The sequence below is a fragment of the Tinamus guttatus genome, unplaced genomic scaffold, assembly GCF_059628265.1.
Source record: "Tinamus guttatus ecotype Peru unplaced genomic scaffold, ASM5962826v1 Tinamus_guttatus_pri_ptg000459l, whole genome shotgun sequence".
Classification (NCBI taxonomy): Eukaryota; Metazoa; Chordata; class Aves; order Tinamiformes; family Tinamidae; genus Tinamus; species Tinamus guttatus.
The window spans coordinates 1,493,075-1,520,703 of record NW_028288993.1 but is presented as its reverse complement, the minus strand read 5'-3'; the positions used below and the strand labels follow the sequence as shown (position 1 = coordinate 1,520,703).

The 27,629-nt window shown below is 46.3% G+C and overlaps 2 protein-coding genes across 2 annotated transcripts in view; one reads left to right on the top strand and one right to left on the bottom strand.

Moving 5' to 3' along the window:
• Nucleotides 1-760: 760 nt before the first annotated feature.
• On the top strand, nt 761-2,215 carry UQCR10 (ubiquinol-cytochrome c reductase, complex III subunit X). Its single transcript, XM_088532202.1, has 2 exons — nt 761-937; nt 1,946-2,215. The coding sequence occupies exons 1-2, from the start codon at nt 797-799 to the stop codon at nt 1,991-1,993; spliced, it is 189 nt and encodes a 62-aa protein (XP_088388328.1). The 5' UTR covers nt 761-796; the 3' UTR covers nt 1,994-2,215.
• A 2,679-nt stretch (nt 2,216-4,894) lies between these two features.
• The window catches only part of ASCC2 (activating signal cointegrator 1 complex subunit 2), a 28,773-nt gene continuing 6,038 nt past the window's right edge, over nt 4,895-27,629 (bottom strand). The window contains exons 6-18 of the mRNA XM_010218066.2: nt 26,561-26,671; nt 19,789-19,901; nt 17,669-17,743; nt 17,012-17,119; nt 15,611-15,679; nt 14,874-14,948; nt 14,385-14,571; nt 13,567-13,781; nt 11,764-11,883; nt 7,915-8,139; nt 5,949-6,057; nt 5,353-5,429; nt 4,895-5,065 (exon numbers count right to left, since the gene is read on the bottom strand). Of these exons, the coding sequence (XP_010216368.2) occupies nt 4,897-5,065; nt 5,353-5,429; nt 5,949-6,057; nt 7,915-8,139; nt 11,764-11,883; nt 13,567-13,781; nt 14,385-14,571; nt 14,874-14,948; nt 15,611-15,679; nt 17,012-17,119; nt 17,669-17,743; nt 19,789-19,901; nt 26,561-26,671 (1,653 nt within the window). The 3' untranslated portion in view covers nt 4,895-4,896. The remainder of the gene's footprint in view (nt 5,066-5,352; nt 5,430-5,948; nt 6,058-7,914; nt 8,140-11,763; nt 11,884-13,566; nt 13,782-14,384; nt 14,572-14,873; nt 14,949-15,610; nt 15,680-17,011; nt 17,120-17,668; nt 17,744-19,788; nt 19,902-26,560; nt 26,672-27,629) is intronic.

Genomic DNA, 27,629 nt, shown 5'->3' with positions numbered 1-27,629 from the left:
GTAGTTACTGAGTTAACAAGAGTCGTGCAGAAGGAAGACTCCGAGGTGGAGACCTTCCCCCTGCTACTCCCTACTTCTCTTTAAGGTGACACTTGTCCCTCCCTGAGCCCAGGTTTGCCTCCTTTTCCCAGCACCGCTTGGATCACGCGGGCAGCGGGTCACTCCACCCCCGCCCAGGACAGGGTGCGGGTGCGCAGAGGGCAGCGGCCGAGCACGGCGCCTCCTGCCCTTCAGCACCGCTGCTCACTGCCCTGCGGCCTCCGCTCCCGGATCGCCGGTGCCCCGAGCCTGCTCCCGGTCGCACCGGCCCCTCCTGCTCCGCAAAGGCTCAGGAGGGCCCCGGCGCCGCCGGGGCCCGGGCGATGCTCCCCGCTGAAAGAGCGACTCGTTTTACCTCAGGAAAGGGGGGAAAGGGGCACCCGGGGCAGCGCCAAACCGGGAGGCGCCGCATCCCGCCACCGGGCCGGGCTGCCGCCTCACTGCTCCGCAGATGCCCGAGACAGAGCAGGCTATAGGAGGCCGCGGCTGCCTATAGGAAGCCACAGCTGCCTACAGGAGGCCGCGGCTGCCTATAGGGGCCCATAGGGACCCGCAGCCCGGACACTCACCTGCCGCCGCGCCGAGCGGCGCCTACAGCTCCCGGCAGCCCCCGGGGCGGGTGGAGCGGCGCCTACAGCTCCCGGCGCGCCCCGCGCGAGGGCCGCGTGGCAGCGCGCGTGCGCAGCCCCGGGCCGGCGGGCGCCGCGGCGGCCGCGCAGGCGCACGGGGAGGGCACGGGCCGGGGCGGCGGGGCAAGATGGCGCTGCTGGCGCGGGCGTACGGCGCGCTGTTCCGCCGCACCTCCACGTTCGCGCTCACCATCGTGCTGGGCGCCGTCGTCTTCGAGCGCGCCTTCGACCAGGGCGTCGACGCGCTCTTCGAGCAGCTCAACCAGGGGGTAAGGGCGGCGCGGCCCGCGGCGCGGCCTCAAGGTCAGGCGGGCCCGCAGCGGGCGGCGGCGCCGGGCGGCCCGGCCCGAGGGGAGGCGGGCGGCGCCGCGGTTCTTCTTCTGTGACAAGTGTAAAGGGAAAAAATGAGTATTATGTATATATATTAACTTACGTTATTTTTCTATGGGTTATTTTTTTTTCACTAGGGGATTGAAATCTCAATAATGGAGAGGAAAAGTATATGTATTTTGAAAACCTAAACGGAAGGCAGGGAGCTCACCTGCTGTCCCTCAGCAGTCCTAGTCCCTCCTTGCTGTGGGTTTTGGGACCTGGAATAAGGAATTTTCTGCTCAGCCTGTGCTGCTTGGGGCCAGAATTCCTCCAGGTCCGAACAGGAGACTAAAGCAACCGGGGTACTGTAATAACCTCTGCTTTTGTAGCATAGGAGAGTAGTGACAGTAGGGGAGGTAGGAGGATGGCTGTGGTTTTCCTCTGCGTTTATTCCTGGCAGCCCTGTCCCTGTGACCTTAGAGGATTCTGTCCACGTGCTTCTCCAAGGCCGTGTAATAACGGGGAGGGAAACTCGGGCACAGCAGCATCAGCAGGTGGAATAAGGCCTGCAAAGAAGGTTAAGAGGATGGAGGGAGAAGTGAAGGCTGTAGGAGAAAGATCAGTTCTCTTCTGCTCTGGGAAGCAGCTTTAGAACAGGTTCATGGATCTCAGCGAGGGTGTAGCTGTTCCTCCTGAAGCCCTTGTTTTGGGTCCTTGCTGGCTACTGTGCGACAAGGCAGACTCAGTCACAGTAGAAAAGCCCAGGACAACTGTTTTCAATGTGTCATTTACACTAGTGGAATTCAGGGGTGTATTTTGATACAGCTTTGTTGTTCTGCTTCTCCTGTTGCCGACATCAGTTTTGTGAATACTTGTATTTTTAAAGTGAAGCTTGGTCTTTCTCTCTGGACCACTGAAGAGATGGCTGAGATGACTGGCTGTTTTTTGTTTGTCTTGGTGTGCAGAAACTGTGGAAACACATCAAGCACAAGTATGAGACGAATGAAGACTGAAACACTCAGCAGCAGGATGTGTCCTGAGGTGGTCAGGAATGCTGCAGGGAAGGATTGGACCTCCTGAGACCAGTTATGCAAACTGGAAATGTGTTCCTGCCTGAACAGCTCCAAGCCAGAGTATATCAGCCACCTACTGCTATGGGAACTAGAGGGACTCAAGGACTTCTGCTGCTGCTTTGAAACTTTTTGTGTTTAAAAAATAAATTCTCAGCTTGTGTCTCATGCTTATGCGTTCATCTGACTTTCCTTTGCTCTGCTTGTATTTTCTTGTCTAGGAGACAGAGAATGAATTAAATTAAATATGACCCTCAAACTTATTTTCAGGACAGCATAGAAGACTTTAAACACAGCTGCGGGCTGCTGACAGCAGCTGTGTTGAGCTGAGTGCTGTGCAGAAGGGAAAGGGGGGTGTGATTTTCCTTCTATCCAAACTTAGTGGAATGGGATGTAGTATCCCATATCTCCCTGTATCTTTGTGTCTTCTTGCACTTGCTGGCCTCGACTCTTTCACCAGGCTTCCCTCCGAGCCTGTCCCAGTCCTTTCTGTTCAAAGCAGAGTGGCTGAGAAGACACAAGGACTACTTAATGAACTTGATTTCACTGAGGGGTCCATCCCTGCTCTTTGCTGTGGTCATTTCACACACTTTTCTTTGCCAGACGAAGCTACTAAGATGCTCTTTTGGCTAATGAGAGTATTAGAATCATGTGGGGCTCTTGGGTGGCAGTATAAAGATTTGGCTGAGAGACTCATGCAGTTTCCCCTACTGTAACCTCGATGGTGCTGTATAACCTAGAAGTTACAATTCTCCTTCCTTCCTATGTGCTTGCTACTGACAAATGAGTTTTAGCAGATGAGGCAGGGCAGGTTAGACCCTGTGGTAATGAAAGCAGCAGCTTTACTGGGTTTGGAGCTAGGTCTCTGAGGAGCAAAACATTGACTGTTTGAACATGAAGAGAGCTTAAAACATTGTGCCTGTTTTTTGAGTAAAAAAACAAGAGCAGCCTTCATAGTCCCAGCTGTGCTTTTATGGAAACACTTAGGAGGAAGGGTTGAAACTTTCTTGGAATAATCTTACAGGCTCTAGGACTGCCTGCTCTGCTGTGAGCGCTGGCTGCAGTGCCGACTGCTTCACCCTGTGCCGAGGGGGTGATAGAGATTTGCAGCTTCTTAGAAGCAAGGACTAAACCTGAATGCAATATTAGGAGTAGGGAGGAGAGCACTGTAGCTGGCTGGCACAGAGTAATGAAGCTGTTAGTTCAGAGAACAGGAGCTATAAATGAGTAGGGAGTTAGTTATCCTGGCACGTAATTTCCCTTGGCAATAGATTTGGAGGAGGGGTAAAGGCACTTTCCTTTTGCCTTGGCTGAGGGGGTTGGACAGCACCGGGCTGCAAAGAGACAACTTGCACTTGCAGCATTCAGGACTTGTCTGATTTGCCTAAGGCTGGCAGCTGTTCTTGCACTTTTGGAAGCAGCTCCAGCGCTGCCAGGTTTGGCAGCGGGACTCCTGCTAGAGCCCCCAGAGCTTCATACAAAAGCTCCTGCTGCAGCACTCAAGAAGGGGAAAGGAGCACTCACCTGACTCCAAAACAAGAGCTCTGGTGCTGTGAAATATAGTGTTAATCTGTGCAGCGCAGGGATGACCAGCCCCATGCAGCTTTGTCTGCTCTACTTTATCTAGCAGTACTAGAAAAACACACAGTGAGTAGGGGGAAAGGGCCAAGCAGAGCCCATTTACCTTTAAAAACATGCTGATGCCCTGTGACAAAAGTGGATTGAGTTCTGCCACCTGCAACCAGCCTCCCCCTGTCACAGTATAGCCGCTGTTGTCACGGTCTTTGAGCACCTTACAAATAGGTTGCAAAGTAAACTCAATAACTAGTGTCTCAGTATGCGGGGAGTGGCTTCTAACAGAGATGGTCCTCAAGAGAAGTCCCTTCAGCAGCAGCAGCAAACTTATTTACTATTAGCTCCCAGCCTTTGCAACAGCAAACATGATGATCAGGGGAGTTCTGCTTCACCGAGTGTGACAAGCAGTTATTGAGGAGGCAGCTCCCTGGGGACTCCCTGCTGCCTTCAGCTCTGATTTCCATACTTCTGTCATCTTGCTTAGGACACCTTAATGCCGATTTTCAAGTATCTGTAGTCTCAGTGGTTGTGGCTAAATCTCATTTCACTGAACTGATACCAAACAGCAAGTGCAGTTCACTGCCTGCAGCTACACAGCACATTAAAGGGCTGGTTAAGGTTCCTCCAGCTTAAAGATCGCTGCAGTTTGCAAGAGCCTAAAACACCAGCTAAAAGATTTAAATCATTTATTTGCATGTTCTGTTTTCACACACCTCACCTGAGGGACAGAAATTTATGATACATTCATATTCACTTTGAACTCCCAAGTGTGCAAGAGCAGCTGCAATAGCCCAAGTGTTTTCCTTCAGGTTTTCCTGCAGGATAAGGCATTTCAGCAGAGCCGGGAGCTGCCAGGGCTGTTCCAGGGAAGCTGCAGCTCGCGCGGTTGCTCTGAGTTGGCAGCTGCTGGCCTAGAAGCCCCCTTGTAGTTACAGCAGGAGCACAAAGAGCCAGTAGGAAAATAAAGTTCTCAGAATTATAAATAGTAAAAAAGGAAATGTCGGGCTCGGGTAGCCTTCCCAAGGCAGCCCAGGTGTGGCCCACTGTCACGCGTGTTCCCCTCTGCAAGCGCAGCACCAGCCAACCCTGCCTGGTGCCTTTCACGAAGGGACAACCCTCCCGCAGAGCGTGCAGGTCCGCAGCGAGATGAGGTGCCAGGTATCGAACCACAGCATCCAGGCCCCAAAGCTAAGGGAGGGCCAAGGGAAGTCAGCACAACCGCCCGCTCCGCGGAGCGCTGGGGATGCTGCGAAACCTGGGGCCAGAGTCTTTCAAGAGGGAATCATGCCTTTATTCCGCTTTCTGTCAGCCATGACTCGCCGGTTATGATTAGCTCTTGTGCTTTTGTTTGCTTCCTTCTTCCTTCGTTCCTGCACCGTTTCCCGATTCTGCCCCTGTCCCTTCACGTTGCCGACAACGGCCGAGCTGTCGTGCTTGTGTCTGGAGTGCATGAGAAAAAAGGATATCAGAACAGGCACATTGCACACTTTGGGAATAAAATACAGAGATCCTGAGGAAAAAAAAAAAAAAGGGTGGGAGGAGTTCAGCCATGCGGCTCTGAGCCTCAGCTCCCAGAGGCATGAGCTTTCTGCAATAGCTGAAACAGTGTCAGCTGGCACATGCAGTAAGCCAGCAAATCAATCCTCACGCACTGAAGGAAGTAGCAAGCCACTTGTTAGCTACAGCAGAGCCAAGGTTTCATCCAAGAGAGGGAGATCCTGACTTACCCCTTCCTTGCCAGGTACGACAGCCGCCTGGCCTCAGCTCTCTCCCTCAAAACGGCTGGGTCCTGCACAAAATGGTCCTGTGATGGGAGGAAAGGAAAAACCATCAGCGCTGCAGTGGATTCATCAGCATTACTCAAAGGGCTGGAGCAAGGGCAAATCTTGCATCATGGAGTGGAGAGCTCATTTGCGTGTTCTGGCCAAGCCAGCAGGATTGAGATCTGAGGCTCTGAACATAAAACCTGACAGAAAATCGGAGTGGGACTTCTTCCCACATCCAGCAGCAACACCAGCAGCATTACTATTTCCAGAGAGGGAGAGAAAGAGAGAGAGATGTAAACCTCTCCACAGGGTGTCATCACTCCTGTGGAGCTACCTTGGGAGGCACTGGATAGTTGTAGCTGGGACATTTCACAGCCCAGCCTACTGCAGAAGTAACCAGCCACTCTGAGGAACAGCCCAGCCTCCCTGCTAATGTTAAAATACCTGTGTGCTTTGGAAGAGGAAACCTCCTCCATAGCATCCCTGGAAGACAGTGAACAGGTGAAGCAAGTTATGAGAAATCTTAACGCAACTCCAACCACACACTTAAATGTTACCTTAGCTCTTTCCTTTTCAGCTTCGTCCTCTTCTTCATCCTCCTCCTCCTCTTCATCTTGTCCATCCTCCTGCCCTTTTGGTCTCAAGACTTGAGGAGTCGTGAATGGCCTGAGAATTTAGACATGATCAGTGAAAGATGAAGAGAGCACAGCTGCAAGCATTTTGCTGAACAGCATATCCTTCTCATTGCGCACCACATCTTTCACGAGCTAGAATCCACCAGCTTCATAGGTTTGCTTCTTCTGGAAAGAAGACACCCAGCAGCTGCTGACACCTCCTGGTGCAATTAGCCCCACGGAGATTCTTCACTAAGGAATGTTCACTCGGAAGTTGTTGCCAGAATATAACAACAATAATAACAATAATGACCCTAACAATTGAAAAAAAAAGAGTAGCATCAACAGGAAAAACCTGAAACCTCACAAGACAAATTCTCCAAGGAAACAACTGTCTCCTCTAGGAGAAGGGGAGCCAGACATACCCACAAAGCATTAGTAAGCAGGGCTGCAATTTATTCTTACTTTGCTTGGCTTTAGCTCGCCAGCCAGGGAGCATCTATTGCACAAACCCTCACTCCTCAAGCTTAAATGCAGCCAGAAACAAACTGACACGCAGATAGCTCTGTACTGTAAAGCTACCCAGCTGGTCAGCAGTTATCTGTGGAGCCCCAGTTTCATCCAGGGGGGAAGTACTTAGAGAAGTCAGTCAAACGTTATGATTCACCCTGGTGGGGCAGAGCACTGTAAAGGGCCTGGAGGAAAAATAAATAAACCAACATTCCTATAGTTCTTCTTAAATGTGTGTGGGACAGAAGGGTAGGGGATTGTTTTTTTTTTTTTTTTTTTTTTTTTTTTCCGAGATTCTTTTGGGATTTAAGATCCATCATTTCACTATCTTAAAAAACATGGAGCCAGAAGAGTCTCTGCCTCCCTCAGACCTAAAGGTCTCATTTTCAGCAGGGACATTCATTAGCTGTTCCTACTGCTTCTCCAGAAGGCAGGTGGCACTGAGGACCTTTGTGCAGGTGAAAGAGCTGGAGGGATCCAAATGCTACACTATGAAAGGTCAACCACACACACAAAAGGACTACTTAAATGCAAAAATCTCATCACAATTTACAGGGGGAAAAAGAGGGAAGGAGGAAAAAAGAGCAAAGGGAACCACCAAAGACGCATTTTGACTTAAGGGTAGAAATGGTGACATCTTTACAATATTTTACAATTCCTGCTTTCTGAAAGTGCTCTTATAAATCACAACAGAATTTAGAAGGTCACTCTCAGAAATGCTAACCCAGCTTTTAAGTGATGGTTTTCTATCTCTGGGTCATAATTCTAAAACAAATATTCTGCGAGTCCCATTACTAACTCTTTGCTTCCTGGATGCTAAGTGCCACCTACTGCCAGTTGTTTTGGAGCACACGCGCAGACTGGTGACCACAGACAGGTCTCACCAGGAGATGACAGATGGGATGGGCAAGGAATAATAGTCTAGTTACACACCTGGCGAAATTAAAGTTTTTCTTGCTAACCAGTCATTCTACTTTACACTGTCCAGTTACATGCAAGCCTGATTATTCAAAATAGCTCATTTTCCTCTGCTGGAGGATAATTATCCTCCAGGCAGAAGTGCTGCAGTGTGCAAGTTTCAGCACAAAGCCCCTTCAGAACTGGATGCTGAACTGAGGTAACAGTCAAGTCTTGCAGGCAAAGAAAGTGGAAGACTTGAGAACCTCCCGCTTGCACACCACGGCAAAGCTCCCTATCGACCAGGGAGAGGGAAATCCAAACCTCCCTCTCTGCATGTCAGAGAAAAAAAATAGTAGTAGAAGAAAAAGGATGGTTTGGAGCACCCACATTGTCACTGAGAAGCAGAACAAACCCCAGTGCTGAGTAGGTCTGCGCAAACTAGGTAGCTCTAGGCAGTAGCTCCCATCAAATTCCCGGGTGTTGAGGCCACAACGCCTACCTCCTACTGATCAGCTCATCATCCGAGTCAGCATCATTTGCCCCCACTTGGTTTCCATCATAAGTGTCATCATACTCGTCCTCATAGTCATCCCTGTAGAGCTGAGCTTCTCCTGGCTGCACAGGAACCTCCTCCACGATCACGCTGTAGTGACTGTAGCGCTCCTTCTGCTCAGCAATCAGGCGCTTGTCATTGAGCAGACTCCTGGTCGTGTCCTTCTCCCTCCTGCACGCACGGCATGCAAAGGGAGGGGCAGAAATAGAAAGGCAGTGTCAAGATCTTCCATATATAAATGTTTTTCCTGTTAGTAAGTGAAAATTGAAGCAATAGAAGCCACAACTCAAACTCTGCAAGCACCACCTAAGCCTATCTCCCCCTCACCTGAGATGTAATGTTTCTCTGGCTACTAAAAACAGTCACTTTGACATGGGGTAGAGCAGTTTTTAAACAGAAGCCCAGCAAGATTATGCAGCAGATAAGAGCAGGAACTGGAGACTGTCACTGGAGACAGAAAGGGAGGTTTTACAAGAGGCCTAACACAATAACAAGCTTGGCCAAGGTCCAGACAACATCAAAAGTCCCACGAATCTTGAAAGGCAAGTTGTTAGGGCTACCACTGCCATCTCCGAGGCGGCTCGTCAAGGCCCAGAGTGCCCTCTAACACCGTGCTGCAGAACTGCCTCACTGCGGTAGCACGCAGAGCTGCAAAGCAGGGGCCAGGGCTGCATCCGAGCAGGTGCCGCACGGACACGTGCGTTCCAGCAGCGGCAAAGAGAAAAACAAATGTGGTTCGGAAATGTGAGATGCAAAACATGAACACAGAGAGGGAGAGCCAAAAAACTACTTGTGCAGCAAGGAAGGATTCGAATAAGCAAGATGAAGAATGAAAAGCAGAACAAAGAGTAGACTCGTGCTTCTGATCCAGCCTGTCTCGATTCACTGCACGTACAACCCTTGAATGCAATTTGTGAAACACTGAGGAGGCAAGGAAGCTGTAGCTATTTTAGAGAGGGAATGCCAAGAAATAAAAATTTGATAGAGGTATTCAAAACCAGCCACTGAGATGCTATGTCTCAAGCTGCACAGCATAAACTCTCCATCTTTCAGATCAGCCAAATACATTTTACACCTACATTGCAAACAAGGTTTTGTGAAACTCAAGCGTTCATCAACCAGGAGAGCTTAAAGCAAAGATGGGGGGGAATTTCACTTCCAACTCTTCCCAGGGCATCTTGCAGCTCTCTAAGTCCAGAAGAAACCAGCATCAGTGATCTGCTTGAGATCTGAATGTTATTGGAGGAAGAATCTGCCCAAGATAGATACTCAGGGTACCAAGGATCGTCAGACTTGGGTGACATAGCAGCAAGCACTGGAAAAACAAGCCGAGAAGGCTGATTTTTGTTAAGTATTGCTGACCAAGTTTACATGATAGATAGGTTTGCTTTCCTTCTTTTCCATGACTCACTCTGTTATGTGTCTGAATTTAGCTGCAAAACGGGCCCTAAAAAACATGTGGTTAATTCCCCCATACTGGATAACATCTTCTGTTGGTATTCAGCACGAGAGAGAATTAAACACTTGATAATTGTTTCCTGTTGAGCCGGTCTGATGACCGCAGAGGTGCTGCAAAGAATTGAGTTAGGCACTGATTCCAGGAGAAACAGTGCGATAATGCCAGTCCCATGGCACTGAGGACATGCTCCGACTTCAGCAGCCAGGTTTAGCTCGTGGTTACAGCTGGATGGGCACAGGCAGCGGCAATTACTTTCCAGGACTGGCACAGAACCATGTGTATCCTGTTACATTCATTTCTGTGTGCTTGTTTTTCTTCTCTTACTGGGGTGGCTTTCTCCTTCACGTTAACCGGCCTTGCCCCAAACCATTCATACCCATCTGGATAGGGGAAGGCACAACAGGACCCAGCTGCTTAAGCATTACTGCAAGATCCTGCTTAGCAGGAACATCACTTTAAGCAGAAGCAAAATTTGGAGAGAAAAGATTTTGAGAAAGATGGCAGCAGGGAAAGGCAGTTACATTTAGAATCCAATGCAGGTCTGGAACTAGGCTAGAAGAATGCTAGTATGCAGAAGCTGGGGTAAAGTATCAGTTTTTTGCTTGTAAAACAAGAACCACAGAGGAAGTTACACTTTTACTGCTGAAAAACGCATTCCACATTTATGGAGCCTCAAGCATTAAATACTAGAGAGAACAAGTAAGCTATAGCTTATGCTTTGATATAGTCAGCCTTGGGCAAAGGGTAGGCATAGCTGATTCCAGGTACTTACCTTCAGATGTTAAAAATCACCTCAAAAAAAAGTTCAAGTGTTTGTAGTCCTGCAGGGAGAGCTTTCTCCATGTAAAACAACTGTTTCGAAATGGAGACATAGCCCAAGGGAGGCCAAACTACACCAGGGACAGCAGCATTAATGGGAGGATAATCCTAAGTGGTCAAGTAACAGTAAAGAGAATGACAGCTTTCTCAAGGAGTGGAGAAGGCAACACAACCTCCCTGGAGGCAGCCACCAGGGCAAAGCCATGGGAGCAGATGGAACAGAGCGAGCATGGCAAGGAGCAAGGGCCCCCAGCCCAGCTCAGGGACAAGCTGCAATGTGGGAAGCTCTGTAGGTGACCACGGAATCACAGAATGATTGAGGTTGGAAGGGTCCCCTGCACGAGCAGGGTCCCCGGAGCACGACACCCAGGATCACGTCCAGGTGGGTGGTCTGAAAGGGACCTCCTAGCTGCATTACTCCATACCCTGGGATCACTGGCCTGAACCTGAGGAGTAGTCTCCAACCTTGCACAATCACCCATGCAAGGAAAGAAAAAACAAACGAACAAACAAAAACGAAAAAACCCACAACTCTGGGAGAGCTGGGAGATAGCTGAGCACGCCTGTGCACAGGATGAGGGCTGACAAGGTGGTCTGACAACGTGCACAAGCAAGGGGATATATGAGACTGGAGAAGGACTGTACCTCTGAATTCTGAGTTATAGGCACTTTAGAAGTCATTATTTTGCCCAGAAAATAAACTATTTTCTTGTCCAGCCAAGCCAGGATAAATGCTACAGTGCTGCTGCTGAAAAGCTGTTTGAGTGGCTGTTGGGCCAGAAATTATTTTCTTCTGCCAGCCTGATGCAGCTTTGCAGCTGAGAGCCACATTGCCCAACCTGCAGCCAGAATTTCATTGACCTTCCATGTAAAGACACATCATCATAAAGTTCATACTTGCCTGATGAGAGAAAAGAGGGGATCTGAAATACATCAACCGTTTTACAAGTACAGTTAACACTGGTGGGAGCCACCAAGGCAATGCCAAATGCCCTAGCCTTACTTTGCACAGCATGGCACGGAACAAAATGCCAAGCTAGGCAAAAGCAAAGGAAAAGCCCTTCTGCAGCATGCGTACAGCCACAGAACAGCCCAGGGTACTGAGTTTACCAGATTTTGAGAGTAGCTGGATACTTATACTGCAGTTGGTTCTGAAACAAATCGTTGCTTAATCTCTGTTCTGAGTCATGATCTCAGGGTAGTAGAGATGGTTGCTTTTCAGTATAAATTTAACATGAAGAGCAGGAAGCAAGTGCCAGGCATTACAAATGAGGTTGGCAGAGCAGTCTCCAGTCACATACAGAGGAAACACAATTTGAAAAAAAAAAAAAAAAAAAAAACCCAGGGAAAAAAAGAAAAAAAAAATCAGGTGGGAAATGCTTTTAGTAAACCTTAGCTCCTGCAATAAAATATCTCAAAGAAATCCTGTAACAGGAGGTCTGTAATTGAAGTAAATTTGCAAGTTCATTGATATTTTTTCCTCCCGACAGGGTTAAGGAAGGGTAGGCAATACTTACCGCTTGCCTTTCTGTATCCGAGAAAGATCCACTGAATCCCTACTGAAAACATCAAACTCATCATTCTGGAAAACATTACAGCGAGAAGTCACTAGAGGAGTAGGATCTGGCTTTAGCTGTCTGTAATTAAAAAGAGAGAGCAAGAGAAAAGAAATGAAAACACACGTGAAGCTGAGGAAGACCAGGTCTTCTCCTTGAGACCTCAGTTTATTCTGGGTCAATGTTGCAGTCGTCCCCAGCTTGCCAGAGACACTCTGGTGGTGTCAGCTGACTGGGTCACAGATTGCAATCCCCTCATTTCACAATGTTCACCACATGGCACTGGTCCGAGAGGAAAAAAAGTCACCGTCTTTGCAGCTTATCTTTGCAGGGAAACAAAAGCAACGTACAGAAAGTTAGAAGAGAATCCCTCTGTTCATTTAAGAGCGAGTAAAACCCACACCAGGAACCTAGACTATTCAACAGAATGTCTGGTCTCAAGACAGTGACTCAGTAAAGTCAATGCTAAGTATGATGAATTACATGTTGGAAAAAAAATTCAATAATTTGCTGCTGTTGATTTCAGGATATTTATCTCCCTATGGTTCCTTCTTAATTCTGTCTCAGAGTTACAGGTTACGCTTCTTCAATTTATGTAAGTCAGAGGACCATTATCATTACATTCATTTTGCTGGTGCCGTTAGCTCAGCTGGGCATCTGAAAACGCTGTTGCGCTCACTTCTAAAAGCAGCAGTAATCAGAATCCTCCATTTGCTCCTCAACTGACACTTTTGTTTCAAGATGCAAAGTGGCAAGAAAAAAAAAAAATTCCAGGCCTATATTCTGTAACTGCTGGCTCTGCAGTCCTAGCAGAGGGAAAAAAAAAAAAAAAAAACAACCAAAAAGCAGAATGAAAAAGCATCTTCCAAAAGCACATCTCACATTTTTCGTGCCAAAGTCAGCGAATTTGGTCAAGAGCATTAAGACTGTTGCAAAACCAAGGTTATTTTTTTACAGCACCGCTTTTCTGATAAAGATGCTTTTTTAGTGCAACAACGAGACAGTCTGCCCATTCTCCCATGAAATGTGAACAAACAGCATATTCACATCCTTACACTCGGTCAGGACCTGCTGTTGTACTACAAGCACATGCTAGCAGCTGCTGACAACTAAAACAACCCAGTTCCTCTGCCAGCTGCAATCTTTCCACTCCACACAACACAAAACCAAGCCAAAGTCTGGCAACTCTGTCAAGAGGTAGATAAAAGTGGGTCTGAATTGCCATTTCCAATCGCTCCCCAATGTGACTTCAACTAGAAAACAGAAGCCCTTCAAATACTATATTTTGCCCTGCAGGTTGAATTCCAGATGAATTAGTCCCTTTGAAGATGCCCTTTCCTGCAGGACAGCTGAGATGTTAACATCTATGACCTTGTCTCCTGCTGCAAAAGAACTTTTGGAGGCAATGACATTTTATTGTTCCACCTAGACTAAGCCAAGCCAATGTCTCCCATGATGGGATTTTAATAGTTTTTGAGTGTTTAATGGGCAAGTATTAGTGTCTCTCTGTTACAAACACGACCCAGCCCCTGCTGTATTGAAGCACTGAGTGTTCCCAACCTCTGCAGGACAGAATGAGGGTAGGAGGTTAATGACTGGTGGTAATAGGAAGCTCTCGTGGCAGCTATCAACTCCAAGAAAATTCCAACGCAACCTCTTGGAGCTCTACAAGTTTCTAATCTTCAACAAGAACATCATTAAATGAGAAGCCACAAACTAAAAATCAAAAGGCAGCAGAGCAGTGCTAGATATTCTGACCCGCACCTTTGCATCGTTCGCTCCAGCTTCTCCAGCGATGGCACCAACTTATCTTCTAGGATGTTGTTGATCACTTGCTCCGTGTTGTAACCGTACTCCTCCAGGCAGGCCAGGATGAAGCCCTCACCAAGGTCTGGCAGCAGATCTTTCACTTGAGAGATCAGCGAGTCCAGCTCCACTCCTGACACCTTGGCGACGGGTGCAGCCGCTGCACCGGCACACTGTACACACACACACACACACACACACACACACCCCAAAGAGAACCGGTAGCGTTATTGGAGAGAGAGCAATTGAGGGAAGGCAGGTAGACACAAGACAAGAGGGAAGGGAGCAGTCTGGGTTATCAGCATTTAACATAGAGAAGACAAAGATTGAAGTCATAGCAGAAATCAGCTAAGTTGGAGGTAATGGGCACAACCTGAATCACAGGAAGTCTCATCTGAACATGAGTAAACCTTTTCTGGGAGAGTGACTGGGACAGGTTGCCTGGAGAGGTTATGGAGTCTCCATCCTCAGAGATATTCAAAACCCACATGGACACTGTCTTGAGCAATGTGCTCTAGGTGACCCTGCCTAAGTAGGGGGATTGGACTATATGATCTCCAGAGCTCCCTTCCAACCTCGACCCTTCTGTGTATTAGGATGTAGCTTGTTTCTCATTTCATGAGGCACATGGGCTTGTGCTGGAACTTGGCAAAGGCAAGATGGGAGACAAAATTTCACTTCAGCCCAAAAGACATGCTAAGCAAACCATTCTTCTCAGACACATGATATGAGGACAGAGAGAGCAGAACCTAGCCCTATGCAGAAGTTCTACTCACCTCATCCTCTGATGCATATGCAGCCCCAAGCTCTTCCAGGTCCTCAGAATTGTTCTCCACCTTTGCTGATGCTGCATTAGATGCTGTTGGTGGTGTTGGATCTTTAACAACTTGTGCTTTTTTCCTATCTTCTCCTTCCCATGCACTTTCCACTGCTTGGAGGATATAAGTTGTCCTGGTCTCATCTCTAAGAGATAATATTAAGGACTTTTTTTTCACGTTCTAGACATGCACAGACTCACAGCTCAGCATGAAGTAGTTCTGTGTTTTCAGTGATTTCCAAGCTTGTGTCTACATCAACCTCCCCTGATCAACTTCCCCTGATCCCTCCTTTTTTTCCCCCCTAAAAGGAAGCTTTCGATCGCTTGCTGCCCGTCATGCAGCTCAGCCAGAGACAGCAGCAGAGGAAGTGCCACAGGAACGAAGGAATCGAAGAGTAGCCAGGTTTGCAAAACACTGAGATGTAAACCTGTTGAAAGCAAAGGATACAAGGTGGAGGATGCTTGCTGAAGCAGACTGACATCATCTTCAACAGGAAACAGCTCATCATAGTCACGGAGAAATCTAAAAATGCAGAAGCAAGCTTAATCAGTCGAACTTGGGAGCACATTACCTGCAGAGCTGTCACATGCTGCCATCCCTGCTATGCAATGTGACCTTCACACTGTCCAGGAAGGAACACACACAACCTCCTACACCGAATACTGAACTTCAGCACACGTTGTCATGTCTGCTTTTACCCTCATTATACTGCAGCACTCCCCACCAACCCATCACATCCAGTTTTAACGCTCCTGATGACATTACGAACCACCATCCAGTGCCCTGTTATAGAGAAAATGATTTATGCTTTTGAGCATTGGCACTCAGTACCTTTGTGGTCTGGTCACCCCCGTTGAAAAGCAGAGATTAGTAATAATGGCCAAACTTGTCAAGCTAGCTGTACTAGTCAAAGCACTATCCTCCACTATGCAAGGCCAGATTAAAAAGTGAGTCCATCATCATTCCATTACAGCATCACACAACACTCTCCTCACCTTTACAACAAAGTCTCTACTACAACCTGAGATCTTCTTACAGCAGTTTTGCCAACCCGTTAGAATGATTTCCAATTCCCAAGTGCATCGTAACACCTCATAATAATGTCACAGGCAATTCTGCTGTAAGGAATGAAAGAGGAAGGCAAGCTCACCCCACCCCCTTGGGTCTCCCTCAGCCAGTCTCACCTCCTTTCCTGAAGCACTGCAGTGAAGATCTGAAGAAATTCCTCAATAAAAGGCTGAATATTCTCACAACTGCAAAAAACATGGGCCAAATAGGGCAAAAAGATCAGTGATAAGCCTGCCACATGGCAAAATGTCCACATCCTGCCTTGCTAGGCAAACTAGTAACACCCACGATTCAAGGAAAAACCCCATCTGAAATCAGATTAAGCCACTTTTTGACTTTCATAGGAAAAAAAGAGTCAAATGGACATAATCTTCTACGGCTTCAACAAATATTTCAGTGAGCTAGATCTGAAGCCTTATCCCAATTAGGCTTCTAAAAATTTGACAGCCTTTTTAAACTATATTTTGATGTCTCGGACTTGCAATAAGCACAAAAGGGCGTGGAGAGCTTTTGTAATTGCACAGTATTAAATGTTTTGGGATTACACCACTGAACCTCCCAGAAAGTATGCGCTCACCCATGCAAGAACATATGCCAAGCACACGGCAACTGCTGTTATAGTGCCTCAACTTCCCCTCGCTGCATCAAGTCGCAGGGCTGAGGCAGGACAGGACGCCCTCTGCAATGGGCCAGTACTAGGGAAATTTCTTTTCTCGGAAGTCGGAAGCATCACGGCCACAGTAGCCTCAGCTCCCATCAAACTGAGAATGGGTTTCTGGATCTACCTCTTACTGTTCTTTTTCTCTCTCCAAAATATATACATGCAGTGCTGAATACTGTGGACTCTGAAAAGGTCAGTCCTTTCTACGTTTTTATTTTCAACATTACAAAACTGTTCAAGCAGAGCAGGAGTCACAGAGACCAGCAATCTGCAAAACCTGTAATGAACACATGGGCAAAGACAGCCCAGGATGAGAACACACTGGCCGTGTATTCAAGACCCATGTTCTTGGCTCTGTCCCCAGTAAGCAGCATGATTTGGGGTCACTTCATTTGTGTTAATTTCTCCATTTACAAGGTAAGGATAATTACACTTGCCTTCATTTTAAGATTTGTGAACTAGAGTAAAGCACCAGTACCTACAGTTAAAAACACTGTTTTCGATGAGCTTTAACAATGCACTGTTTTTATCAAGGTGACTCAGTGAAGGATTCCACACACAGCATTAGAAGTTGCAATACAGCCATAAGGTGCAGTTAGCTCATAGGACCATGACCTCATCCTGCTTTTGTAGAGTCAGTGCACAGCTCCTCAAACCAATTCTGGATCAGACATAGCTTCTTCCCTGCTATCCAGGAAAACAGCTTTCTGATCTCAGCCAAAGTCTTTGGACATGACCCCAAAACAAATAGCAATAACTGCTAATTTCCTCCAGTAAATCCAGGAACCAAGGACCAATTTTCTCCTTGATGGCAATCAAGTAATTGACTAGTACAACAGAGCTCAAGTGCCAATACCTGCTTTCTAAGATGGGCTGCAGACAGATTTGGTTTATAATGATGTGAAAAGCTTCCATCATTTTCTTCCTGGAATGGGAAATTCTCCTCCACAAATCAGCAAACATACTTCAGAGTTGAAAACAAACAAAACCACTGTTAGCATCAGCATAGGAAATCTGACTCTCTAACACACTCCTTTCTGCTCCTCTACTGGAGGAATTTCATTAGCTGAATTGTTTCATTGCTGCAAGGATCAAAGATTAGAGATGTTTCATAATCATGGATTAAGCAAAATCTATGCTCTAAACGAAGTTGCTCTCAGCCACGAATTGACCTGACAGCTAGACAAATGATATCTCATCTGTATCAGCATCATTCGTGCTTTAAAATGCCATGAAGCCTCATAGAGGTGTCATTGATCTTTTTGCATCCCATTACAATTTAGATCCATCTCCCATCAAGCCTCTTCTCAGAGAGCAGTAAAAGAAATCATTAGTCACCCCACTGCCCCAAAAAATTATTTGGGAATTGGAAAAGCTGTTTCTTCGGAGATCTTTGAAGCAGCATAAAAAGGCAGAAGGGCTGCAGGAGTGGGCAAAGCAGCATGAGGTGCTTTTTTTAGCTAGGCCCTGGGAGACTGCCATTGAAAAGACAAGTCATTTCAGATATTTTCACCTGTTATCCTCATACTGCCTCTTCTTAATTGCAGATTCCAGCTCAGGAATTGCCAATTCATAAAACGAAGCTAATCTGTAAAAAAAAAAAAAGACAACAACACAGTAACTGTCAACTGAGGTTTCAAAAATCATTTGCTAAAAATAAGTCATATGGTTAATTTCATTAAATTCTCACTAGCAGTAATCATTAATATTAGCCTGTTTTGTTATTTTTCCCCTGAACACAAGCAAACAAATATGTGATAGGCAAAGAGCAGTGCTCTGGGGAAACCATCAACGCCTCTTTGAAGTCATAGCCAAAGAAATGCATTTAAAAAGCATTGTGCTACCAAACAGAACAATCTGCCCAACTGAGAAACATCCCAAACACAAATCTCCAGCCTGCAAAGAGCTGATATGCTTGAATCTTTCATGACACACCCCTCTTACCCCCAGATCCTCAAGGCTCTATCTTGCTATATTAAAAATACTGGATATAAGAGAGTAAGACTTCATTGGAAATTTTATCCTATTTGGTTCTGCTCTAGGCAAGCATTTAGATGGAATTATTCAACATGCAGAAAACTTAAGATGCTTTAATAGGACTGGGTCAGGGAGAAACAAGCAAACAAAAAGTCAGTTTGGTCCCGTTTCATATTTTATGTGCCCGACAGTCCTCACAGACCCTTTCCATTCAAGCACAAAGCACTAGGAGATGGTAGGAAACCTGCCCTCACACAATAACAGCAGGTCCTGCTTCAACAGTAGCTAGATGCTATAACTAATGGTTTACAGCTCTTTGCCCAAAAGCCAAGGCTGCTGAACCGAGCAGCAGAGGCTCCATTAGGGACATTATGTGCACGTCACATAGAGCCAAACATGTTAAATGAGTGTCCTTGAGGCAGTGTAACAGAAGCTGGTTCCTACTTTCATTTATGGAGAGAGATTAGCAAGTGCCAACAGACTGATTCAGGCTCACAGAGGTGCCAAAAAGATGACACATAATTCCATTTTCCCTTCCCACATTCCAAAGACCCAGTGATTAGTCCATATTGAGGAGTAATGAAAATGTTGCTACTGTCCCAGCGCACAGAGATCAGGGCTTTTCTTTTTTAGCTTTTCTTTTTTAGCATATCTCTAACACCGACAACAGAATTAAAAGCAAAGGCTTTCCATCTCTGAGTAACCAAGCATGCAAGCAACGTGGCTTGCCAATGCAAACAGCCACCAGCACTCCACCAACCTGCTCTTCTTTCAATAATCAACCTGACAAAAAGGACAAAGAGGTCAGAAACCTGCACACCCTTGAGCAGTATTACTCAATCTGTGGTATGAATCACTGATCGCTTATAAGACTTCAGAACTTTGCAACAGGATTGGAAACAGAAGCAAGAAAAACAAGGGTTCATTCACAGCAGTCAAAATAGGGGATACAAGGCCAAGAAATTAACACTTCAATTTATCCTCAATGGAGACTGATATAGCAAGAGTATACAAGATGAGTGGAGGGCTTAAAAAACTTGGAGTAAACAGAGTAAATACTGACGGACTTGGAGCCACTGTGGAAAGACGCTCCTGGCATGGTCCTTATGACCATCCTGGCTCCTGACTCATTGCCACTGCAATCCAGCTAGACAAGTTGTGACAGTGCTGGGATGTCACCTTCCACCAGGAAGCTGACACCAGTTGCTCAACTTTTGCCAAAGCTCAGCAATACTCTCTAACTTATAATGTAAGTGGAACATCAAACAAACACTTTCCTGGGAGTCACGGTCCATCTGAGATTTTGGCTCCCCTTGATTCAGGTCCTACAGCAGGAAGTCATTTTTGTCCATAGCTCTTCTCTGTTGTCCCTCCAAGCTTTCCAAAGCATGCTGAGTACTATTTATCTGGCTCTTAAGAACGTACAGGTCTGCCCAGCTCTAGGCACTCTAAAGAGTAACAATGAAGGTGATGTTTAGGCATCTCTACATTAGTTTATTTGATTTACTGAGAGTCTACGTACTTCCACCAGTGTGAACTCAGTAGTCTTTAGTTATGCTCAATCTGCCAAATCTCTCAGCACTGGGACAGGACAGAGCAGCACAGTTGGTATTTCTGCATCACCAATACAAGTTTTGTCTGCAGTCTGAGAGGTACCTGTAGCAAAAGTCATGTTTTTGGAAGGTCTGGCAGGCCAACGGAAAGACATCAAGGAACGCCCAGAGTGTCGTGCAAGTGTCACATAAGTACAGCACAATATCCTTCAGCTCCTGAAAGAAAAAAAGCAATTAGTGTGTGCTGGGAGGGAAGTCACACAGGCTTTCCTGCAACACACTATAATCCACTCCAACAGGGACACTCTCATGTTTAGACTAAGCCCTTTTTTCTTGACTGCAGGAAGAGACTGCTATCAGCCACAAGCACGTTGTGTGTTACTGGGTACAGAGGCAGAGCGAGATGGCACCTGTGCTTTACAGAAACACAATCCCAACTGCTCACTCTCATTAAAGATTCTGTTAAAGAAAACTCTCATGAGATCCTGTTTTCCAGTGGTGTTTACGCTCCATAAGTCTTTCACATATAATATTCTTCACCATCTAGCTGGAATCACTACATAGCAGTAGTACAGAGATGATTTTTGCAGTCCATTTCAGTGTAAAATGTGTTTCCAGGGTAGCTGTAACAACTCCCACATACAGTCCATCTGACTAGGATTCTGTAGAAAACCCTATACCCCCTGAGGCCACTCCTTCATTATGCATTTATACAACACCTAGCACATAAAAGCTCTGTTATTTGAAATAAAGTCTGTGGAGGCTTGTTCAAAGACAATAGTACCTTGTTAGCAGATAGTTAACCACAAGGGTGTCAGTCTTTGCAGCAGATGGGGGACAGAGCCGAGAAAGACGAGGACTGAGGAACACCTCCCCCTGCCTCGTGTGCGACGTGTCTTGCCAGAAGAAAAGAAACAAAGCCAGACAACCGCGCAGGTGGCCAGATGCTGATTGGTTGTGCGCTTTGCAACACTTGTGTTAAGAAAGTATAAAAAGAAGTCGGTTTGGAAATAAAGTTGTCTCACTCTGCACCCCAGACTGAGTCCGTTTCTTCACAAGGTGCAACAAATGGCGCCCAACGTGGGGCACGAAGACTAGCTGTCTCTCCGGTTGCACCGCCCAGCTGAACTCCCGGGAATCACGCTGAAAGGAAGCGTAAGGATCAAGCTGAAAGGAAGCTTACTTTGTGTGCACACTAAAAGCCTCTTGAAAGGAAAGAGGTAAGCGGCTGGGAACTATGGGTTCATACCTAATGAAGGAACAAAAGGACGATTTAGAAGCTTCTCCTAAAAACTTGAAACCGCAAAGAAAAAAATTAGGTGAAGAAGAGCTGCAAAAGGTTCTTGCATGGGCTTCTAAAGACGATCCTTCGGTGAATAGTAAGAATGTTTTTAATCTGGAAAGATGGGACCAAATTGGGGTCCGACTGTGGGATAGTGCCACGCGCGGTGATAAGGCTGCTGCTAACCTGTTGCCACAATGGCGAGTTGTACTCGAAATATTGAAATCTCATAGTGGGTTGCAGTCGAACATAAATGACGGGATCGGGGCCCCTGCCATCCCCTCCGCGCCTCCTTTACCTCAATCGTGTCCTGATGAGAATCAGAAAAGAAAACGTGCTGCAAAAGCCTTTGCGGTACTGCCACCTGATGACCAGGACGATGATCCTTTTGGTCCGGGTCCTATTGACCCTGGAAAGGAGCCAGACCTATACCCCCCGGATCCTCACGATAAATGGCGGGGAAAGGAGCCAGACCTATACCCCCCGGATCCTCACGATAAATGGGCCTCAGTAAAACGAGGAGCAAAACAGGCGGGGGATGTGGGCATGCTGAAAGCCTTTCCCGTTATCTGTGCACCAGACCAGAATCCGCGTTGGGAAGGTTTGTCGTATAATCTTATTAAGGACGTGCGACGTACGGTGACAGATCATGGCCTTGGCGCACCATATACCACCCACCTTATACAATCTCTTTGTGATTCTTCGGTTTTTACTCCCCATGATTTTAAAACTTTGTTTCGCCTCATTATGACTGATATGCAATACACGATGTGGGAATCGAAAATGAGAGAGCTTGCTCGAGCTCAGGGGGAGGAAAACCAGCGGCTGTCGAAAAAAGGTCCTTTACGGGCTGTTACTGTGGACGTGCTAATGGGGGAGGGCGATCACAGTGCTACAACAGCACAAGCAGAAATCCCCCCTGAGGGCTTGCAACAAGTTAAGGCACTTGCTCTCCGCGCCCTTAAGGCCGTTCCGGAGAGTGGTAAACAAAGACAACCTTTTGTTAGCATAAGACAAGATGCGAATGAGCCATATATGAAGTTTTTGGATCGGCTTAATGAGGCTCTGGAGAAACAAATTGATAATGAACAAGCACGAAGCTACATTTTTAAGCAACTAGCAGTTGAGAATGCTAACCCTGATTGCCAGAGAGTTTTGCGGCCACTAAAGGATCCTACTATTGATGACATGCTAAAAGCATGTATTAATGTCGGTACCAAACAGTATGAATATTCACTGATGGCCGAAACATTTGCAACAATGTCTATGAAAAGGCCATATTTTGCTTGTGGCCAATTTGGGCATATTCGTAAATACTGTCCGAAAACACAAGCAAACAAAGGAGCGCCTGGACTATGTCCGCGCTGCCACAAAGGACAACACTATGCTAATCAGTGTCGATCAAAATTTGATAAGGAAGGTCGACCGCTAGCCCCTTCGGGAAACTTCAAGCGGAGCGCGGCGGGGGGTCGCGCCATGACAGCAAATCACCCCTCAGAGCGGCCTCACCGGGAAGCAGCCGCCGCTTGTGCGCCAGCACAGGCGGCAGCGCCGGGGTGGACCTGGCCACCACAATAGAAGTGCTAATTACTGATACATCAGTTGTGCTAATTCCAACTGGTGTCCACGGCCCCCTGGGGCGAGGAATGGCAGCACTATTGATTGGGCGATTTTCAACAACGAGACAAGGGCTGTTTGTGTTACCTGCAGTTATCAACGCAGATTTCAAAGGAGAAATTAAGATAATGGTATGGACTCCGATACCACCCTGTACTGTGCCAGCAGGAAGCCGAATAGCACAATTAGTATACTTTTTACCACAGACACCAAACGCTGCAAACATTAACCATGGCACAGGCTCTTTTGGGTCCACAGGGCATGAAATTTTCTGGACTCAACAGATAACTATGAATCGCCCGCAGATATCCTGTACGCTACAAGCAGGACTGATAAAATTTAATGTACAAGGAATTTTAGATAGTGGAGCAGATGTTACAGTCATCGCTGCCTCACAATGGCCAAACAGTTTACCCCTAGTTAAGGCACATACATCGCTTTCAGGAATTGGTGGGCAGAGTACTCCAATGCAAAGCAAAAGATTGATAAATATTATTGGCCCAGAAGGAAGAACTGCAAACATTAGGCCATTTATATTGCCTGGATCCATCACCTTGTGGGGGAGAGACTGTTTGAGTCAATGGGGCATGCAGTTAAGCACGGATTTTTCTTAGGGGTCACTATCCAGCAGCAGGTCCCACCCATGATTTGGAAAACGGACAAGCCAGTGTGGGTAGATCAGTGGCCCCTTCCACAAAATAAACTGCTGCAATTACACAAGTTAGTAGATGAACAATTGCAAGCTGGTCATATAGTTCCTACTACAAGTCCCTGGAACACGCCAGTTTTTGTAATTCAAAAGAAAAATAATTCCTGGAGGCTGTTACATGACCTTAGAAAAATCAATGAAGTCATCGAAGATATGGGAGCCTTACAGCCTGGACTCCCTTCTCCAGCAATGTTACCTCAAACATGGACTTTGATAGTAATCGATTTGAAAGACTGTTTCTTTACCATTCCACTTGCACCGCAAGATGCACCTCGGTTTGCATTTTCTGTACCTTCCATCAATGCTATGGAACCGCATAGCAGATACCATTGGAGAGTTCTGCCACAAGGCATGAAAAATAGTCCTACATTATGTCAACAATTTGTGGCAGCAGTTTTAAGCCCAATACGCAAATATTTTGATAATGTCCTCATCTATCACTATATGGACGATATATTGATTGCTGCAGAGCAAAAGGAAACAGCAGAAGAGGCTCTGCATCAGATTACGCGAGCAGCATCAGCTGCAGGATTAAGAATTGCGGAAGATAAAGTACAGGAAAGTCCGCCTTGGCGATATTTAGGATGGAGAATTTCTGATCATCAAATTCGACCACAATCATTGACCCTAAAGACAGACATAAGGACTTTGAATGATCTTCAAAAACTTTTGGGAACTATTAATTGGATCCGTCCCTCCTTAGGAATTTCCACAGAAGAATTACATCCTCTATTTAAGCTCTTAGAAGGAGACACGAGTTTGACATCCTCAAGAAAGCTCACTCCTCCCGCGCGAGCTGCGCTTGGTAAAGTTGTGGACAAATTAACCACTCAGACTGTTCACAGACGAAAGCAGAATTATCCTGTCAGTCTTTTTGTTTTTTATTCTAGCTTCCAACCTTATGGCCTATTAGCACAATGGATACCACAGGACGCATGTCCATTAATAATCTTAGAGTGGGTGTTTCTGCCTCATAATTTTGGCAAAACTGTCACCACCGCTATTGATATGATTGCAATGGTTATTCAAAAAGGAAGAGAGCGTTTGATGTTTCTAGATGGCACAGAGCCTAATATTATTTATTTACCACTTGATACAAAACAATTAACCTTTTTAACTCACCAGTCTTTTGTTTTTCAGTGTGCCTTGGCAGATTATCCAGGACAGATAAGTATTCACTTTCCAGGACATAAAATCATACAGTCTTTCAACTCTCTTTCTCTATTACCTCTTTGCCATTTGAGCCTTACGCCAATACCTGATGCTCTTACAGTATTTACTGACGGCTCGGGTAGGACAGGTCGTGCAGTTGTAGTCTGGAGAAATGATGAAGGGCATTGGGAGAGCGACATACATGTTGTCACAGGTTCACCGCAAATAGTGGAATTATCTGCAGTCGTCCGCGTCTTTACGCGATGGCCCTCTGCAGTTAACATTATAACAGACTCTGCCTATGTTGCAGGATTAGTCTCTAGGTTAGAACATTCGTTTTTAAAAGAGGTTTCAAACGAGACCCTCTTTGCGCTTCTTTGGAAGCTTAGATGGCTATTAAACAGAAGGATTTATCCGTACTTTATCCAACATGTACGCTCGCACACCTCACTGCCTGGACCTATTAGCGAAGGTAATGCTCAAGCAGACAGCCTTGCAGGAGCTGTAGTTCTGCCAGATCGCTTTGCACAAGCACGTTTGTCGCATGACTTTTATCACCAAAATGCAAAAGCGTTACGGAGGTCGTTCCAGTTGACTCAGGAACAAGCTAGACAAATCATACAGTCATGCCCAGACTGCCAGCGCATTTTACCAGTACCATCCATCGGTGTAAACCCTCGCGGTCTTTCTGTGCTTGAAATTTGGCAATCAGATGTAACGCATATCCCTGAATTTGGCAGATTTAAATATGTACATGTTTCTGTTGATACCTTCTCATCCTGTATCTATGCTTCTGTACATACAGGTGAGAAGGCCAAGGACGTATGTCGACACTTTATTATGGCCTTTGCAATATTGGGAGTGCCAAAAACTATAAAAACTGACAATGGTCCAGCCTATATAGCGCAAAAAACACAAATATTCTTTCAACAATGGGGAATCCAACACATCACAGGTATCCCCCATTCACCCACAGGCCAAGCTATTATCGAGCGCACACATGGCACCCTTAAAAATATGTTACAAAAACAAAAAAGGGGGAGTGTAGGCTTATCCCCACAGGAACGCATAGCGAAAGCTTGCTATGTGTTGAATTTTTTAAATCGCTGGACAGAAGAGGGCCCCCCTATATACCAACATTTTGATTCACAGAGACAACACAAAGTTCAGGATAAAGCCCAGGTTATCATCAAAAACCCACAGACAAATCAGTGGGAAGGGCCTTTTTCTTTAATAACCTGGGGTAGAGGATATGCTTGTGTTTCTACAGGCTCAGGGCCAAGATGGGTACCTGCTCGATGGATTAAGCCTTTTTTAACACAGTCATCACCATCATCCACACCACCGTGACATCATCCACACAGCAGTGGATGCTGTCCCAAGACAGGACATGTTATACTATCTAGTCCAGTAAATCCGTTTGTAACCTGTCTAGTAGGACAGCCTGTTGATGTTTGGCATATTTCGTTTATTGTTAGTGTGCCTGCTTTGTTTCTTGTTATGTGTTTAAGGATAGATCATTTAATTAAGTCATGGCTGTTCAAACAAAAACAAATAAAGAAGGGTGAGATGTGGAGGCTTGTTCAAAGACAATAGTACCTTGTTAGCAGATAGTTAACCACAAGGGTGTCAGTCTTTGCAGCAGATGGGGGACAGAGCCGAGAAAGACGAGGACTGAGGAACACCTCCCCCTGCCTCGTGTGCGACGTGTCTTGCCAGAAGAAAAGAAACAAAGCCAGACAACCGCGCAGGTGGCCAGATGCTGATTGGTTGTGCGCTTTGCAACACTTGTGTTAAGAAAGTATAAAAAGAAGTCGGTTTGGAAATAAAGTTGTCTCACTCTGCACCCCAGACTGAGTCCGTTTCTTCACAAGGTGCAACAAAGTCCACAGCTGTCAGACAGACAGCTCTGCAGAAAGTATCAACTCTGATTATTTTCAGGGTTATTTTAAGACTTCCATAAGATGTTCTGTTCATATGATAAACAGTGAAACAATAACAAGGAACCATGTGCTGTATGAGACATCAGTATTTGGGGACAGAATGACTCTCTGTGGTCTTACTGTGCCACAGGCTGCTCAGCCTACAAACACTATGGTGCCCTGACAGCCCTACCTGGAGAGGCATGTTCCCAGGAGTCACATTTACTCTTTCTTCCAGTTTCTGGGGCTCAGCAGAGGCTCCTTCACACTGCAAGCCACATTTGTGCAAGATACTGTTGAACACCTAGATCAATAGAGCAAAAGCGTTACAACAGGAGAAGGCAGTCAAACATATTTGATCCTGTAATACAGCGATGTAAGAGTATCCTACACTCTGACCACTCACTTCAGCCAGAGACACAGCTCTGGCTTGTGTGGGAATAGTCGTGCTAGCCCAAAGCTGCAGGCTGCAGCAGGAAGGGCCACACCAGGCTTCTGAAACCACAGACAACCTGCAAGCGACTTGTGCAGCTGCATAGGGTGGAAGTCGAGACAGGGACCACAGGCTAAGCCAAACCTGTGCAGGAAAATTAGCCAGTAAGTGCTACCAACACTGATGAGGCCACCTAGGATGAGTAACAGGACAAATGGGAAGCTCATTTTAGCTACTCCTTCTGAGCTGCTCCCAAAACTCTTCCTGTCTTTCCCCTCTGAGATCAGCGGGACAGATTTTGTGCCTCTCGACTAAAATAGATAAATCTGGGGAAAGGCTGATAGTGATAGTTCAGGATTGCGAGCCAACTTTGGTGTAGGACCAACCTAAAAACAACTCCTCTACACTTGCCTCTTAGGACATTTGCCAAGCCTTCCTCCGCTGCCACATGGATGGGGATGGGTGGCTAAAAGTATTGACATTATGTACCTGGGGTTAACATTACTCATCCACAACGCACGTAAGCTCCTGTACCAGTATCTTCTCCTTTCGGTAACGGGGCAAACACACACTTTATGGGTCAGCAACAATGTGCCTTCTCTGAGCTACTGTGCACACACACTTGAGATATACTGCTATCTCTCTGCAGTGGTTAACAAAAAACACTGTAAAGAAGAAACTGGAGCAGTAGAGAAACGGCTCCAGCACACGAGATCACAAACAGAATTTCTGTTGCCCTCCCCCAGTAATTCATTTCAAGCTTTAGTCTTGCATCCTAGAATAATATTAATATATGAATATTATTAATATGCAACATATTTAGTTCTAG